Source organism: Trifolium pratense, linkage group LG3 (assembly GCF_020283565.1).
Source record: "Trifolium pratense cultivar HEN17-A07 linkage group LG3, ARS_RC_1.1, whole genome shotgun sequence".
Taxonomy (NCBI): Eukaryota; Viridiplantae; Streptophyta; class Magnoliopsida; order Fabales; family Fabaceae; genus Trifolium; species Trifolium pratense.
In genome coordinates, this window is record NC_060061.1 from 30,572,724 (window position 1) to 30,591,100 (window position 18,377).

Genomic DNA, 18,377 nt, shown 5'->3' on the forward strand with positions numbered 1-18,377 from the left:
TATTCTACTTAATAAGGCATTATAAAATATTACTATATTTCATCAATTTAACTATTGAATTAAAAGTTCTTATTGTACATTACATTATATATATGTTTGAGCCAAAATTCGAATACCGAACACTTCACTTATTCACTTTAAATTGTGGATTTTTTTTTTTGAATCAAACAAGCTTAATGCAAAATGTGAAATTTTTAGACACTAGATTACTTGATAAAAAATAAAAATAAAGATCAATCGTATAATTTTTTATAAAATTGACAATTGTGGTAATGTAATGAAATAGTAGATATTTAACTGTATCTTTAAAAAGTATATTATACATTCAATTAAAGTTATTATATGAAATATCAAATAGTTTTAAAATTTCATAAAAAATTGTAGAGTTAATCTACTAGTACTTGATAAGAACTTATAATTGAACGAATAAATTATTAAATAGGAGCCAAATTAAATTACTGATGAAATAAGTTGATTTCTTCTCTTTTTGACTGTTATTATCGATTACATGAATATCTAAATTAAAGTCAATTCCAAAAAAAAAAAGTCAATGAAATGTGTTCCTTTTAATGCTTGGGGTGTAAGAAAAAAAAGGAAATCTAGTGGAACGCGTTGGTTGATATCCCTCCATCTCTATTACGGATAACAACTCGTGTAACAGACAGACACAACCAAAGAACAACCCAACCTAACAAAACAAAACAAAACAAAAACATAATAACACCAAAAACACACACCAAATAAGGTTCTTATTTTCGTTTAAGGTTTGGTTTCACATCTCCAACCAACACAGATTCCATTGTTTTTTTCATAGTCCCAGACACAGCAAACAAACAAACAAACCCTCAAACCCTGGGACCCACCAGGTACACGTTCTCTCACATTGAATTTTCCATAAAATTCACAATTCAGATAAGGAGACTATATTATCAATTTAATATAATTAATTAGTAATATTATAGTTAAGGATAGAAAGATTAATTGATATAATAATAAATTAAAATTAAGATTAAGATAAAGAGGAGGAATAAAAGGAAGAAGAAGAAGAAGAAATGGAAGAAATCAGAGGAGCAGCAGTACCAAAATCTCTGATGGAGAATCTGTTAGGTCTTCTGAGGGTTCGTATCAAGCGTGGTGTCAACCTTGCTGTTCGTGATGTTCGTAGCAGCGATCCTTATCTTGTCCTCAAGATGTACAATCAGGTCATTTTCATTTTTCTTTGCAATTTTCCCTTTTTTTCATCACACAACTTAAAAATCCAATCTTTTTTTCTTATATTTATTAACCCACTTCTTTAAATGTTGAATTAACCAACCCCTTTAATTTTATTACTCTTTTTAAATTTGCTGAATTTTGTTGTTATTCAGAATCAAGGACCCCCCAATTTTAATCAATTGAATTTGGCCCTATAACCGACTAATTTTTGATTTATTGAATTAAGGGTCCTCTTTAATAATTTTTTTTTCTTTTCAATTTTCTTGCTTTTGAATCAAGGTTCCCTTTGGTTTTATATTTTTTTGATGTGTGAAGAAATTCTACTGATTTTCTTGCTATTGAATCAAACACCTTTTTTTTTTTAATTGAAAAATGGTCATAATTATGAGGAAAATTATTAGAAACAGGTTTTTTTTTTGTTCATATTATTCTGGCTTTTCTATACACAGGACTTGGCAGTTGTGTAAGAAAAATTGTTGATTTCTATGAATGTTTGAATTGATCTTGAATAGTATAACATTATTATTGAAGGGTTTTTAAATGCAAATTGCAATACTTATCCTAGTAGATACTACTAGATATTGTCTTGTCTTAGTTGTCTGAATATTATTATGCACAATCATAATTTTTTTGTTTTGTGAATTTTATTTTTCAGAAACTTAAGACTCGTGTGATTAAAAAGGATGTTAATCCTGAGTGGAATGAAGATCTTACTCTTTCTGTTATAGATCCTAATCACATAGTTTCATTGGTAAGTGATTGAATTAGTTAGTTTGTTTAATACTATCTTCATTTTCTAGTTTATAGTTTTTGTTTTAATTGGTTACAAAACAATTATCAACAGAAAACAAACACATACTTGAGCAATTACGGATTAATGAAATCAAACAATTGTGTGTAATTTCATGAATTTCTCTGTTTTATGCAACACAATTCTATCATTTCACATGTCCTGCTTTGGAAATGAAAGAGCCTTGTCTAGAGCAGTGTTGTCAAATGGTGGCTATAGCGTAGCGGAATTTTAAAAAATTTATGTTGTTCCATGATATGTTATTTAGTACAAAGGTTTGTCAAACGACTCTATAGCACTATAGTGTAGCAGAATCGGAACAAATTGCTATTTTCCTTTGATTCACGATTGACAACACTTATCTGTTTATGGTTCTGAAATGATATTAAGAGTCTTAACATGATGTCTTAACATGATTATTCTTTCATCACTCTTTTTAGTGTGTATAATAATGATAGTAATGAATTTTGAACCTGTGGCCTCGTGCAAACCAATCACAAACTCTTCCTTTGATTACTTTGAATGTATTGGCCCTTTTTGATATAGCTTATTTATAATCTAATCTTTCCACTTGGAAATGAAATTAAACTATAGAAAAGTGAAACATTAAATGTGGCCAGTTTCATTGCATCAAAGTCAAATAATGTTTACCAATCGTTAGTTGGTCTAGTAGTGATTGGCGTTGGACTTGGTAGGGAGGACCACAGGTCGATCACCCGCAACTGTGATCGGGAGGGGGCTGGAACCACTTGATGGCATAACTGACCCCCGACCAGATTAGGCAGTTCAGTGGGCCGGATACGGGTGGTGAAAACAAAACAAAAGTCAAATAATGTTCTTCTTCTATGATGTATTTGTTTTTATGGTCTTGATAACGAGTGTCATAGAGGGAAAAAACTAGTTAAGAAGAGTTTAATATGCTTTATTAAATGTTTTCGATTATAAAAGCAACTAATTGTATATTTTTTTTCTTTTCCATATCATAAGTGTTTTACCTTTCATATTTTAACCATTGTTTCTTTAACTAGTGCTCCAATGGAGCTCATTTTTTATCTGATATTGATATATCAATTTGCATTTGATACACTTCCCGCCTTAAAAGTTTTATACCGTTAACAAATCACAATTAATCATATGTGTGACTTTAAAAGTGTAAATATGATCAAAGTCAAAGTTTTTAAGGATCTGACTGATATAATTCATTTACAGTGTAAAAAATCTTTACATTGACGATGATGTATATGAGTGTTAAAGCTATCAATTTTTGTTCATTCTCGGATTGCTCATTGGTTGATTATTCTCTCTAAATTGCAGACTGTATATGATCATGACACTTTTAGCAAAGATGACAAAATGGGAGATGCAGAGTTTGAGATCTCAACCTTTATAGAAACCCTGAGGATGAATGTTACCGGCCTAGCAAACGGCACCGTAATCAAACGAATACATCCAAGCAAGCACAACTGCCTTGCTGAAGAGAGCTGTATCTATTATTCCAACGGCAAAATTAGCCAAGATATGATCCTTAGATTGCAAAATGTGGAATGTGGTGAAGTGGAAATCAGTCTGCACTGGATTGATCTTCCTGGTTCTAGGGGTTTATGATTTTATTGTGAGATGTTTATTCATAAACATCTTCTTCATTTATATTTATATATATGATGAATTATGCCTTCAACTATATGGTTTTGTGAAGTATGGCTAGTTTTAACAAACTGCACATTACCTTTATTTTCATGTCTTTTTTATTTGTATCCAGATTGTAATGTATTTATTAGTACAGGTGATAATTTTTCTTTTTCATGTTTAGATATCCATATTGTTTTTTTTTTCCTTCACATGTTGCTGAACTATTTTTTTTTTCATGCATCACTTGCCAACCTACCGAATAATTGCGCGCGCTCACACACACACATATATATATATATATATATATATATATATGTTAAGAAGAATTTTTCTTCATTTTGTTTTTAGACATAAACACATCAACAAGAAAACTGTTTGATAGTATGACATGGACGTTTTGTTGACCAATACATGTCATTTCTTTTTAAAATTTGATGCCACATAGGCAGAAACCATATTGAAGGTAAAAAAGAACAAAAAAGAAGGTGAACGTTGAAGGACCAAAATGACAATTTTAGATGATCGTTGAGAGACTAAATTGACTGAAATAGAAAATAACCCCCAAATATAAAACCCTAAATCAATCTCCATCTTCTTCTTCTTCTCATCTCCATAATTAGCGAAAATGAGTAGTTCAAACTTCTCTTTGCTTCGAAAATGGTGGAACTCCTTTCATCTTTTAACTTTTAAAAAATGGTTATGGAGATGAGAAGAGGAAGAAGATGAATATTGATTTAGGGTTTTATATTTGAGGGTTATTTTCTATTTCAGTCAATTTAGTCCTCAACATTCATCTAAAATTATCTTTTTGGCCCTTCAGCGCTCACCTTCCTTTTTGTTCTTTTTTACCTTTAATATGGTCCATGCTTACGTGACATCAAATTTTTAAAAAAAAGTGACACATATTAGTCAACAAAATGTCGATGTCATCACTATCAAACTGTTCTTTGACGAAAACTAACGCCGGGACTATTTTGACTAACAGAAGTCACTTTCGAAGATTTTAAAATGTTTTTTGATGATTCGACGACTACTATGACCACGAGTGCCGGTTTCAAGGACCAAAGTAACCGTTTACTCAATTTTATTAGATCCTCTTCGGTATTTGCCGTCGGATGAATCCAACGGTAGAAAAATTAAAAGAAAAAAAAAAGCAAAAAACAAGTTAAGTCGTGCCATATTGCGAAGCCTGAAACAAGACTTCACGATCCACCCACGACGGCAACACAACCTTGGAGCGCACAGGACGCCGGCGACGGGAAATACGGCTGCGAGTGACGCGGTGGCAGGTGCTCTTCCTCATCCCTTTCTCCCTTTTACATGCATTAGTGATGTTTGACAAGAGAATATGCAGAATTTGATTTGCCTATAAACTGTTTGCTTTATTGTCTGAGTTAAAGTTGTTAAGACAAGAGAATTTGTAGATTTGTTTTGCTATATTAGAGTATAAGTCTTGTATTCACAATGTAATTGAATGTAAGAATTAGATTTAGTTAGTTTAACTAGTGCTGATGTGGTATTAGTTTGTTGGTTAGTTTAGCTTTGCTGACATGGCACTATGGGTAGTTAGAGTTTGTTGAAGTGGCACTGCCAACTGTCATGTAAATGCAGCTCTATTTAAGAGCTTGCAATAACTGTTTTCATCATTAATGGAATAACAAATCAGAAATGAAAAGTTTCACAAAGCAACTCTCTTAGTCTAGTGGTTAGAATTCCACCGTTAAGGTGAATAAGTAGAGTGTCTGGGGTTCAAACTTGACCCCTGCATTTGACAATTTCCCTACCGACTGAGGCTCTGTTGTCAATAGCGGCCACTACAACCGCTATAGCGGTGCAACGCGACAAAAATGGAGGTCACCGAGTCAGCCCAAGGCGTAGCGGCCGATGTGAAGTGGGCGCTATAGCGCATCTTGGGTCGCGGGAGTAGCGGTTTCGTAGCACCGCTTATGGGGACGCTTGCTTTGCTTTGCTTTATTTTGGTTTGAAGCTTTGCAAAATTGTAGAACCGAATAATGCTAGCATACAGGCTCTTTCCAACATTCTCTTTTATCGGTCCCACCAGATTTATGAGACCTACATGATTTGGTGGAACCCATATGAACTTTAACTGATAAAAAATAGAGTTCTTTGCTAGCACTCTTCTCGTAAAACTATTTGGTTTATTTGGATATAGCTTTGTATGTTTTAAGACAAATATGGCTTTGGATGGAGCTCGGATTTGTCATCTTCTATACAATCTACATCTTAATTTCATTATGTTTCATATTCCCTTACCAATTTAGTTATTAATCGATCTTATAATTATTGTTATGCCCAATGTTCTCATGAAAACCTTTGAATTACGTGCAGCATTCATGGACAGTGTGCTATTATTATGTTTGAAGTAACTACATTTTATGGTTTTTTTCCGTCAAGCTTTTTTTGACGTCCACGACTCAACTCTTCTCCGCCACATCGCGGCTATCCTCTGTTACGCTCATTGGCCGCTATTGACAACACAATTGTCTTCTCATTCTTTAATTTGGTTCCACCGATGTTGTTTTGATGTTAAAAAAATGTGTTGAGACCGGTCTGGATCCACTGACTCGTCTGGTTCTCGGCCTGATCGGTCTAGGTTTTAAAACACCAACTTGAAGTATGCATATGCATGGACTCAGAGCAAGTGTTGCTCAGCGCTCAATTTCAACTTGTAAATCAAAGTGGCATCATCATCAATATGTCCATGTATGCATCTTATCTATGTATCTATGATCATGCTGTTAAATCCTTGTCTTTTCATAATGTGTTCTTTCCTAACGCTTCCATCTCATTTCATCGTAGAAAGCTGCAATTAAATTCTATCGAAATATCACCACTACAACGATAGGTAATCAATCACACAATACATTACAAATTCTTATCTTTTCAGTTCACTTTTATCCATCCACCTAACGATTCAGTTACAGCTCAATAATTTAATTCTATTTTTTTTATAATGCTGCTCGTATTATGTCATTTGTAAATCTATGAATTTTGTATGTACATTCTATTCTTATTTATTGACTGCTCGATGATCAATTATAGCTTTCATTCTCCTACATGCGGGATGATGATGATGCACATTAAGAATGTAGGTCCTGAATTTATTGAATCCATGGCAGGATCGTCGGCAGGATCCTCTCTGCAACAGCAAATTGTCAAGGCACTCCGCTCCGATGAGAGAAAAAAGGCTTCACACTTACTTCAGGATTTTGGTCACAGAAGCCACTCATTATCGGCCGATGATTTTGTTAATATTTTTAAGTACTGTGCACAATCTCCTGATCCACTGGTATGCTAATTGAGATTCTAACCAAAAATAAATATGTTATATACTAGCTCCACTATGATCATAAGCTGTAAATAATCTGAGTAGGTATACACATTAATAAATTATATCTACACTGCTTGGTTACAATTAGCAAATATCAACTCTATGTTCTTTTTTGTGCATGGTTGAAAGCATAAAAAATTATTTCAAGTTTTGAAATTTATTCCTCCTCCTTTTGAATTGCTGTAGTTTGCTATGGAGATCTGGAGACTAATGGAGTTAAAAGACATTAGCATAGATAACACATGCTCATCTCTCATGATGCGGGCCCTTTGTAAAGGTGTTTACACGGAAGAGGTAAACTACTAGTTTCAGAAATAGTATAGTTGACAATATAGTTTCTTTTCCTTCCTTTCTTTTAGCTTTCTTAATGAAGAGAGGGGAAGGGCTGAGAGAATGTTATATTGAATAGGTCCATTACATTTTCAGGGAAATTATATCTTGAAGAAAAAAACTAATAGATTTTTCTGAAAACACAATTGCATATTGCTATTTTTATGGTAGCATGGAATTGCATGTAAGTGATGTTTATGAGGCAGTGAATAGTGAATCACCTTTACCTTAGCTGCGAGAATTTTACTTTAGTCTTGTCTTCTTGTTGCACTTTGTTCAGGTCTTTAGTATCATGGATTTTCTTGGAGAAAGTCGGTGTTTCTATCCACTTCTTCCACTGTACAATAGTATTTTAAGCTCCTACATAAAAAATCAGAATTTAATTCAAGCAAGAAAATGTTTGGACTTGATGGAAAAGCAGATGATGGGAAAGAGTGAAGTTACATATACTGCACTTCTCAAGGTGTGCATATAAAAAGTATTATTATTTTTCAAGAAAAATTATCGCTGTTTGATATAAGTATAGTTGATACTTGCTGTTGCAATTGCAATGTTTGAAAGATTACAGTCTTCATGGTTTTCATTTTTTTTGTTCCCATTTCCTGTTGCAGCTTTAATTACAAAAACTACAAAATACCAAAACAGTGAAAACAATAAAAGTTGTTTGCATTGTTTTCTGAGCTAAACTTTAAAAACAAGAAAAAGTTTTCTAAAACCAATGGATCCTTGTTAAGTACTCCCTTCGGTCCTTTTTATAAGAAACAATCAATTTTTTAGATTCATTGAATAATTAACGTATTTGGTCTAAAATATATAACTAGATACATTAATTATTCAGTGAACCTAAAAAGTCAAATGTTTCTTATAAAAAGGATCGGAGGGAGTGTGAAAGAACTTTCATGTTTATGAAATTATGAGTATGTGATTCAATGTGTAATTACGAATCACTTGGTCTAGACTTAGATGGTTGTTCTTATGGGTGCTAGTTTTAAAAGGTTATTTGATTATTTCTTAAAGCCAATTTTCATTACCATAAAATTTATTAAATAAAATGATTATCTAATGGGAAAACACCACTGGTATATTCTTTGACTGGGGTGTCCATCAGTTTTTGTGCTTTTCTCTTTAGTCTTAAACAGAGAGAAAGAAGGAAGTCCAGTAAAATGAATCTTGTTGGTTCGTTATCATTGCTATCTCATTTTTATTCTTTTTTCAACAATGTATTGCCAACTTTTATGACTCAAACAAAAATGGTCTGGAATCAAATAGCACCACAACATGATTAATTTATTGCATTAGCTATTTTGTGATAATGTGTTTCTATGTTTGAATATGATGTCTTATTTTTTATGCTTTTTATGTAGCTACTATCATTTGTCTTACCCTGTTTCTCAGCTTGCAGTTTTGCAGAAAAACTTGCCCTTAGTCCATATAGTTTGGCAGGAGTATATTAAAGTTTACAGTATGAGTGTCATTTCTCTGCGTAAATTCATCTGGTCATTTACAAGGTTAGGAGATCTACAATCTGCGTATAGAACACTACAACAAATGGTGTCATTAGCCATGAAGGGAAATATTTCCATTGGTAGGACAGTTTATGGGAAGTTGTATTCTACTAGATTGGACATCCCTGTTCCTTCAAATGACGGGCTCTGCTCAACCATATTGGACCTGAGGAATAGCAAACAACACGGCTCTTGTATACTCGCTCCTCCTATGTATTTACCAGACACTATTTCTGCAAGCATGGAGCAGCAAGTTATTTTGATGGATAATGGAAAAGCTAAATGTGCTGAAAAAAAAAGGCTGAATGGACAAAAACACTCACTGCTTATGAAGGTTCTTAGGTGGTCTTTTAATGATATAATACATGGGTGTGCAAAAGAAAAAAATTATATGCTTGCATGGAAGCTTATATTACAGGTAGACATTCGAGCAAGCTGTTAAATGTTATTTGTTATACTCTTATGTTATACTAGGTCTGCAGAATTGATAATTTCCTCTTCTAAATTTTGTAATCATGAGAAGGTTCTCTACATCTACACTGTCATATTATATCACATCTCAAATGTTCAGAATTCAGACCTCTTAAGATTTTCATTATTGAAAGCTTATATCTGTTGATTCTAAATGATGTATGAATATCAATGAAACTTTGTCTTATTATATTCTCCTTTCTTAATGTGTTTTCAGAATAAATGTAATTCATGCATTTATTAAAATATAATAGTTATATTAAAATATAATAGTTATAATAGTAATATACAACAACATTAAATTACTGTCTTCTAACATATTGAAGGCCCCTTCTCTGTTCAGATGCAAAATCTTGGTTTGCAGCCGTCCAGCCATACATATGATGGAATTATTAGAGCAATTGTTTCTCAAAGAAGTTTTGGGGATGCCATGAGAATGGTGAGTTCTATTACAATATTGTGTTAACTTGGTTTTGCTATAATATAATATAGGTTGACACAGAACTTTATGACCTTGCATCTGTTTTCCCCTTTTTATAATATAAATATATATATATATATATTTTGTGGACTAATACTATTTTCATATGATTTGTAGTTTAAAAAAATGCAACAGGAGAATTTGAAGCTATACGATTCAACTCTAGCTACGCTTTCAATTACTTTCAGCAGAGAACTACAGTTAGATTTAGCAGAGTCTTTGCTGAATCAAATTTCTGAATGCTCGTATCCACATCCTTATAATGCTTTGCTGGCTTCATGTGATGCACTGGTAAGCTCAATTATCAAGCTTCATCTTATGGCATCATTTGATCCATGTAGCCGACCCCACTTTGTGAGATAAGGCTTGGGTGTTGTTGTATGTTGTCGGTTACTGCTTGTTTGGCTTGGATTTGTTGTAATGACATGCTAAGTTGCCATTCCTTTCATCAATACGCTGCATGAGAAAGCGCCAATTAGGTTGAGAAACTGAATTTAAAATTGACCCTATCTCTACCAAATTACTCTTGTATTGCCAAAGTTTTTGTACTCTTGTATTTGCACTTATAATGCCTTACATTTTATTTATCTAATCAAAATTTGCAGAATCAACCTGAGCGTGCTGTGCGAGTGTTTGCAAAGATGAGGAAAATAAAACTTTTACCTGATATGAGAACATATGAGCTTCTGTTTTCATTATTTGGCATTGTTAATGCCCCGTATGAAGACAGTAATATGCTATCACAGATGGATGCTGCTAAAAGAATAGATGCTATAGAAAGGGATATGGCAAATAATGGCTTTCAGCATAGTCATCTTTCATTGAAAAATATAGTAAGTTCTGTAACGTTTCCAGTTTGTGCATAATTTAAGGATGATGCATTGTTATGTGGAATTCCTTCAACTAGAATCTATGAAGAACTTAAATATGTGTTTGAAATGAGGATACTCGATTGAATAGTAATTGTCATGTCCTGGGATTCAAATGATTTGAGAACATGTTTTACCAGAGTGTGGATTTGTTAGACCACTCTTTGTTCTACAACCGTTTATTTATTTATTTTGAGAGCCAAGTCTTTCCTCCAAACCGACAATTAACAAACAAAATCCCCACCTCTACAGTCCAAGATTCTATATATTTTATTCTGACTAACAAATTCTAACAGATAAAAGGCCTAGTTTACTTAACCTGACCCACATAGGTTGTTGGGCTCGTCGATTTTTCATCTTTACACTACACATACATGCACATTTGTCCAAAAGCATACTAATGAAAGGGCCAGCTAAAATGCTAATATATAATGTTTCAGTGTTTGCATAGCTCACTTGGCTGTATCTTTTGGTTCTTTTCAGTTGAAATCCCTTGGAGAAGAAGGGATGATAAGAGAGCTGGTCCAATATTTACATGTGGCGGAGAATCTTTTCATATATAGTAACCCTTCATTAGGAACTGATATGTACAACATAGTGTTGCATTATCTTGTTGAAGCGCAAGAAGTACGTGGCTCGTACAACATTACTTCTCTATTCTGACACCAACAGTTTGAAGTGGGTATGTTATTATGCATGTCTGTCTGGAATATGATATTTTGCGCTTAATATGCAGAGCCACAAGGCAATTGAAATTTTCAAGAAGATGAAGTTGTGTGGTTGCCACGCTGATTCCACTACATACAATATAATGATCGACTGTTGTAGCATCATCAGAAGTTATAGATCTGCTTCTTTGTTGATTTCAATGATGATACGGGAAGGGTTTTGTCCAGTGGCTTGTACATATACTGCTCTCATTAAGGTTCTTCCCGTTTTACCTCTATAGTGCACTCAGTTATTATCCTTTTGCCAAAGCTTTTTGCAGTTTACTTGATTTATATGGAGAGTCAATTGTGCAGATTTAAGATATATGGAGAGTCAATTGTGCAGATTTAAGATTTTATAGTAACTCTTGAACTTCTTAATCCCTTTCCAATGAATATAGTAGCCTACCTGAAGTAACAATTACATGCATTTAAATTTAATATTTCTACCGGTACATTATTTGCAAATTATTTATTCAATTTGTGCAGAATTAGTGGTTTTATTAAATAAAATATGATGACATGTTCTCTTAAATAAAATATGATGACATGTTCTCTCATGAGTTAACTTCATCATACTCATAGCATCAGATATTTAAAACATTTTATCTTGCAACTCCAGACATAACTACTTGTAACTAACTCACTAGCTTTCTATTATCTCAAGTAATGGCTGGTGCATAAACTCTAAAGCATTGACTTTAAAAGCTGTTTTCTTGCTGCTGGTTGTTGCAAAATGCATGTTTTGATATCTAATTTATTGTTTGACGTGTTGCCACAAAATCAGTCTTACTATTACTAAATTTTTTGTTCGAGCTTTTTTGCATCCAACTTGATACTGAACTTGTTTACATCAGATTTTGTTGGAAGATGAGAATTTTTATGAAGCCTTGAATGTTCTGGAAAGAATCAAATTGGATGGTATCAAACTTGATGTACTGCTATTTAACACGTTTCTCCGTCAAGCATGTTACAAGGTATTTCGTCTTTCTGAGCTTACTTTCTTCTATTTATGAAGGAAATTTAGAATGTGTATCCAAGTAAAAAAATTGATATAAATTTTCCCATGATTTAGGAAAGGATCGATGTAATTGAGTTTATTGTGGAGTTTATGCACCAAGAAAAAGTTCAACCTAATCCAACAACATGCGGCTATGTCTTCTCTGCATATGTAAACTCCAGTTTTCACAATACAGCAATTGAAGCATTGCAGGTTTTAAGTTTGCGTATGATGTCTGAAGATGGAAACATACTTAATGAGAGGAAAAGCTTTGTGGATGAGTTCATCCTTGATGAAGATTTGGCTTCTGAGTCACACCTTTATAAATTATTTGAAGATTCTGAAGATGAAGTTGCCATAGCGTTGTTGAATTTAAGATGGTGTGCTATAATTGGGTTTCCAATATGTGAGTCAGCTGACCAAAGCCTATGGGCTAAAAGACTCGAGTCACGGTTCCAAAAGAGGTTAGCGTCTGGTTCCGGAAGTGGATAGTCATTGTGATTTGTGAGCCCGTGTTCTATGAATAGGGACGAGAATAGGCCAGGCCGACCAACAGGGCCTACAGTTTAGCCTACGTCAAGCCCAGGCCAGACCATGCCTCTTTTAAATAGAGGAGACCAAGTCTATGGAGATGCTCAGATAAAATTGTTGGGAGTTACTTTTTCCGCCCTATCAGTTACTCAAACATTGTCCACTACTTAAGTAGCGGATATGCTTAAGTAGCGGATGTGTAAAAATAGGGCGCGCGAGTAACCAGTAGGCTGACAAAAGTAACTCCCAAATTGTTTGATGGTTTTAACGATAACATACTTATTGGGGCTTCGTATAATATTCAATAAGAAGATTATGCCATCAAGGGTTAGTTTTTTCAAGGGGAGCCTCCATAAAAATGGTTGGAGGGTTTTTCACTCTTGGGTAAACACAATGCATACACAATATCATACCATTTCTTCATTCTCTAGCTCTGTACAAGAGTGAAAAAATTATTACAAGAATAATCATGGGACAAGTTTTGATCATTTTGGAAGTTTTCTAAGATCCATATTTGACCCATTTGCTCAAAGTTTGGGTCAACCTGATAGATAATCGACCAACTTTACCAATTCACTGTAAAAATTCGAAATGATACGAATAATTGATACGGTGAAAGATATTTACAAAATAAGTAGCAACTTTGATGCACGGATGAATAACATGCACTGGGCTGAGTGAGCAGTGTTTTCTTTTCCTATTTTTTATTTTTTTGAACTATTAAATAATCTCATACAAAAACTGTAATAAAATTACTAAATTATAACAACTTTGATTTGGTTCAGAATAGATATATTTTAAGGCTAACAGCACACACTCAAGTGTAAAGTAGGGAATCAACATCTCATCTCAATATACTAAATATCTCTCAAATTTTTTATGCTAAATTGTATTTTTTATCCTTTAAATTAATTTTAGTTTTACTTTTGGCCCCTTAATTTTTTTTTTGTTTTATTTTGATCACTTAAGTTACAAATATTATACAATTTTGTCCTTTATGATTTTTTGTTTCATTTTGGTTTCGTAAGTTATGAATGTTGGATATTTTGATCATTTAAGTTATATAAAATTTAGTTCTCTTATTAAAGATCAAAATATCTTAATATTTATAATTTAAGGGACCAAAGTGTTCAACATTTCATAACTTAAGCGATCAAAATGAAACGTAATAACTCAAGTGATCAAATTATCTAACGTGTATAATTTAAGAGAATAAAATAAATACCAAAATGAAAATGAAAATTAACTTAAAAAATCAAATCCGGGTGGGCCACTATAAAAATTATATTTCATACAAAAATTTAAGTCATAATAAACACAAATTTGATCATAAGAAATTAATGTCATGGCCTAAATAATATACGACGTGTGTCAAGTAACTTAAAATTATTAATGATTTACTTTAAAGTTTAAACTAATACTTGCACAAAATTGATCATTAAAAAAATTATATTTTATTATATTACGTATATTTAAAAGAGAATTATTTTTTAATTGAAAATAGTTGCACTTTTTTTTAGAAAAAAAATTAGAAATTGTCTATTTTTATATTGATATATATCGATGAAGAAAAGAATTTTTTTATAATAAAAACACTATCTTTGATTAAGTGGCTTGAGGTAAAGATTTTTATAAATAAAAAACAGTAAAATGCAAAAATATTGGTCAAGGAATGTTGAACCCATGACCTCGACACAAATGAACGTACTCACAACCACTAAAGCGCGCCTTGAATTCTAATATATTTATGTCTAAAAAAATACATATAGTTTATACACATAATTTTATAAATACACCAAAAGTGTTTTAGTAGTTTCACATTTTTTTGGGGTGGGCCATGGCCCTGCCCAGCCCCCTAGTTCCGCTAGTGATTGGATCAATCGATAGCATTAGCCTAAATAGCATAAATAACTTCAAAGTTTACACATTTTGTTGTGGATTTAGTGAGTTAAAAGTTAACTCATTATACCCTCACCCGCTTGTATTTTTTTTTCTTCATCTCACTTGCAATTAAAATATAGTCATAAATAAAATCAACATCGAATATTGTGTTTGAAACACTTTGTGAATCCACACAAAAATGCTTTTACCATATCTACAATTTCAAACCATTGCTAGTATGAAAGGAACTTTATGTGTAGCATGATTTTCTTTTCCAAGAGTGTGTCTCCTTATCTACAATCAAATTGCCCATTCAAACACAGAAAAAACATGTTTGCAGCATAAATTATCTCACTGCTTACTCAAATTGAAAAAACTGTGGGGAATTGAAAAAAGCTTGGCCCATATGTATAAATAAATAAGATATTAATCTATAGTCTAAATTCACATGGATAAGGCTTCCCCAAGTCAAGAATTCTCCACATTTAGACATTCGGAACATTGATAATTGTTTGAATAAAATCAAACAGTTTAGATTATATTAAAAGTCGGTATTTAATTTGAACTATAAAAATAAAATCTACGTACATTTTTTGAACAGTTTGATTTTCATAATAAAATAGATATCAATGTCTCAGATGTGTAAATACGAGATCATTTGACCGTATTGAATCCAAATTGTCACATAGTCCAACCAAAGCATGATGAAGTATATAGTACATTGGAATGTCCTAACTGTTGCTTTATTCCATGTTCAAAAATTGTAGTTTCTTTTTTTTTTTTTTTTGACAGGAAAAAAGTTGTAATTTCTATTAGCCACCCATTCTTGTTAGCCAATTAAAATATTGAATGGCACGAAATTTTGGGGACAATTTGATGATTTTTCTTTCTTCCAAGGAAATTAAAAATTGTGGTTGAGCATGAGGTTAATAAGACAAACAAAAGTTTATAGATTAAAGTAAACAATGAAATAATATTAGTAGTAAACAAATCAAATGCGTGCGTTCAATTTAATCTTAGGGAACACAAAAAACTGTTGCATTGTGTTCATCTATTAAATTTAGCTAACAATTGTATGACTGACATGTCAATCAGTGTTTGGATCCAAGTCACTTTGATTTTTTAATTTTTTTTTCATTCTCTGTTGATACCATTGGCCCTCATCATTGACTTCAACGCATGCTTGTGCTATCATTTCTAGGAGAGGGGGAGAGGTATTATTAACATAACATACGACGAGTTTAGCATGAGCAAGGGTAACACGGTCCTTCGTTTAGGGCTTAAAAAAAATAGATGTTTTAAAATTTTGGTTTGTTAGATATTTTTAAAATATTTTTTGAATGTTTAAGTATTAGTTAATTGCAAAAAATAATGTAATGTAGCTAATGATCTAATGGTTGAGTTGTTTTTTTAAAATGATGGGTATGATTGTGTGTTCAAGTTCCAATTATTGCATTTTTGTATTTCTTTTTATTAATGGTCTTTTGCTTAATAATCAAAGCTGATGCTTTTGAAAGATACAAAAAAAATAAAATTAAATAAAACCATTAATTTAACAATTTTTATTTTATTTTCAAAGAGCCTCATTTTTTAATTTTTCCGAGGCCTTGAAATGTGTTGAGACGACACTGGAGTATTTTCAATATTTTTAAAAAAGGTCACCCAACTGCAATGTGTATTTCCAATATTTTCATTTTCAAGGTTTCATTCAAGCCAAAACATGAGATCTAAGCTAAATAATTTTGCTCAATAATAACAACAACCTTAATTAATAACAACCTTGTAAAATATTCTCATCTCTTTCGGTTTCTCTATCCCTCTCTCTTTAACTCTCTCTCTCTCTCTCTCTCTCTCTCTCTCTCTCTCTCTCTCTCTCTCTCTCTCTCTATCTCTCTATCTCTCTATTGTTGTTGTTGTTGTTAGTACTGCATTTGTTTTTCCTCTCTTTTTGTTTCTCTCTAACTCTCTCTCTCTAACTCTCTCTCTCTCTCTATATATATCTATCTATCTATATCCTCATCTCTATTGTTGTTGTTGTCATTGTTTCAAGTGTCCTCCCTCTTTTTTCTTCTTTCTCTAACTCTCTCCCTCTCTTTTCCTATCTCTCTATCCTCCTCTCTCTCTATCTCTCTCCCCCCTCTACAACTCTTTCTTTTTTATGCAAATTAAATTTCAGTCAATTAGTCCATGATTTTGCAAATTTTAGTCAATTACCCCTTATGACGTGTCATGGTCAATTACCACCCTCATGTGACGTGGTGTCACGTTGGCAGGTGCCGCATATGCATTTAACAACCATGTCATTAAAATAGATGGGGTAAACAGAGCAAGGAACAATTTGATTGACGTTTTACAATTTTAGGGGGTACTTGTCTATTTTCAAATTTCAGGGAGTATTTGACGAATTTAAAATTTCATGGGATATTTGACATTTCACTCTTATATTAAATTATATTTTGTGTATAAATAATAAATATATTTATTATTGATTTTTCATATTTCAAGACAAATTGATAATATTAATAAGGATATGTTTGAAAAAGAGTAACAAATACATCTAAAATTTTGTAGAGTCTGATATTTAGGGACAAACTTTGTTTATAAAACAGTCTTATTATAATTAGAGACGAATATAATAACCATGAATATTTATAAATATCCACCAATACTTCAAAATTCATAAATTATGGACTTAGCAAATACTCACATAAATACGAAGCAAATCCAGATATCATGTTTATCTACATTATACTCTAATAGTACTTGTTAGAAGTTATTCACAAAAAAAAAGTAGTTGTTAGAAGTTTCATATTGGCTAGAGATATGAGATAGATAGTTTTTATAAGGGTAGTGTAAACTTCAACTCTCAAGCTAGCTTTTGTGATTGAATATATGTCCCCCAAATTTTAAGATGATATCAAATCCTTTTCAAAATCTGTTGGATCGAACCACCTATCGTTTATATCCATGGAGCCATTTACATCTCTAAGTCCCTAATATACTTTCCATCCATTGGATAATTAAATGCACAAAATATAAAATGAATGATGCTTTGCGTCACCTGCTACTTAAATTTGTAGCAGAAAGTAATACTAACACTACAGCAATGAATTTGCTCGATTCTTTCAAGTTTCTGCAGTTTTGCAGGTGATGCTTCACACGTACCACCAATAGTTTAACACACCACGCAATGCAATGCAAATGCAATTTGCAAGAGGAGATGTTTGTGTACGGTATTACTAGTAGTATTGTTTATTTATTCTGCTCTAAATTCACAGCTTTATTGATTCAAGTAATCAATTCTCAATCTGTCACCCAAGTCAGAAACCCTTTTGTTGATTCAAGTAAACTATTCTTAGCTTATAAAAAAAAAAACTCATTTTGTTTTACCATTAGTATATGTATATTAATCTTAATATTTACGAGTTTGTTTCAGAAAAAAATCTTAATATTTACGAGTATGTAATATTGTTTATTAAATGTGGACAACTTTTAGTCAAAAAGCTAACTAAATACTTGTTGTTTTTTGCCGCTATTAATTTGAATGCTGTGAGTTTGTTCGCAGATTCATCATTTTTGTTTTTAGCGATGTTGAATTTATATTTGCATTTTATGT

At 32.3% G+C, this 18,377-nt stretch overlaps 2 protein-coding genes across 3 annotated transcripts; both read left to right on the forward strand.

Moving 5' to 3' along the window:
• Window positions 1–666: 666 nt before the first annotated feature.
• On the forward strand, window positions 667–3,808 carry LOC123918074 (protein C2-DOMAIN ABA-RELATED 4). Its single transcript, XM_045970014.1, has 3 exons — window positions 667–1,202; window positions 1,871–1,966; window positions 3,320–3,808. Exons 1-3 carry the CDS (start codon window positions 1,053–1,055, stop codon window positions 3,608–3,610), a joined length of 537 nt encoding a protein of 178 aa, XP_045825970.1. The 5' UTR covers window positions 667–1,052; the 3' UTR covers window positions 3,611–3,808.
• Window positions 3,809–4,817: 1,009 nt separating this feature from the next.
• On the forward strand, window positions 4,818–13,063 carry LOC123916868 (pentatricopeptide repeat-containing protein At1g76280-like). 2 transcript variants are annotated; one of them, XM_045968441.1, is made up of 14 exons: window positions 4,818–4,923; window positions 5,984–6,358; window positions 6,455–6,500; window positions 6,775–6,944; window positions 7,173–7,280; window positions 7,597–7,779; window positions 8,712–9,239; window positions 9,636–9,731; window positions 9,891–10,064; window positions 10,379–10,606; window positions 11,126–11,269; window positions 11,379–11,567; window positions 12,207–12,326; window positions 12,425–13,063. In XM_045968441.1, the coding sequence occupies exons 2-14, from the start codon at window positions 6,272–6,274 to the stop codon at window positions 12,839–12,841; spliced, it is 2,490 nt and encodes an 829-aa protein (XP_045824397.1). In that variant the 5' UTR covers window positions 4,818–4,923; window positions 5,984–6,271; the 3' UTR covers window positions 12,842–13,063. The 2 variants fall into 2 exon arrangements, with proteins under 2 accessions (XP_045824397.1, XP_045824398.1); XM_045968442.1 differs by lacking the exons at window positions 4,818–4,923; window positions 5,984–6,358; window positions 6,455–6,500; window positions 6,775–6,944; window positions 7,173–7,280 and adding an exon at window positions 7,412–7,500.
• Window positions 13,064–18,377: the final 5,314 nt, after the last annotated feature.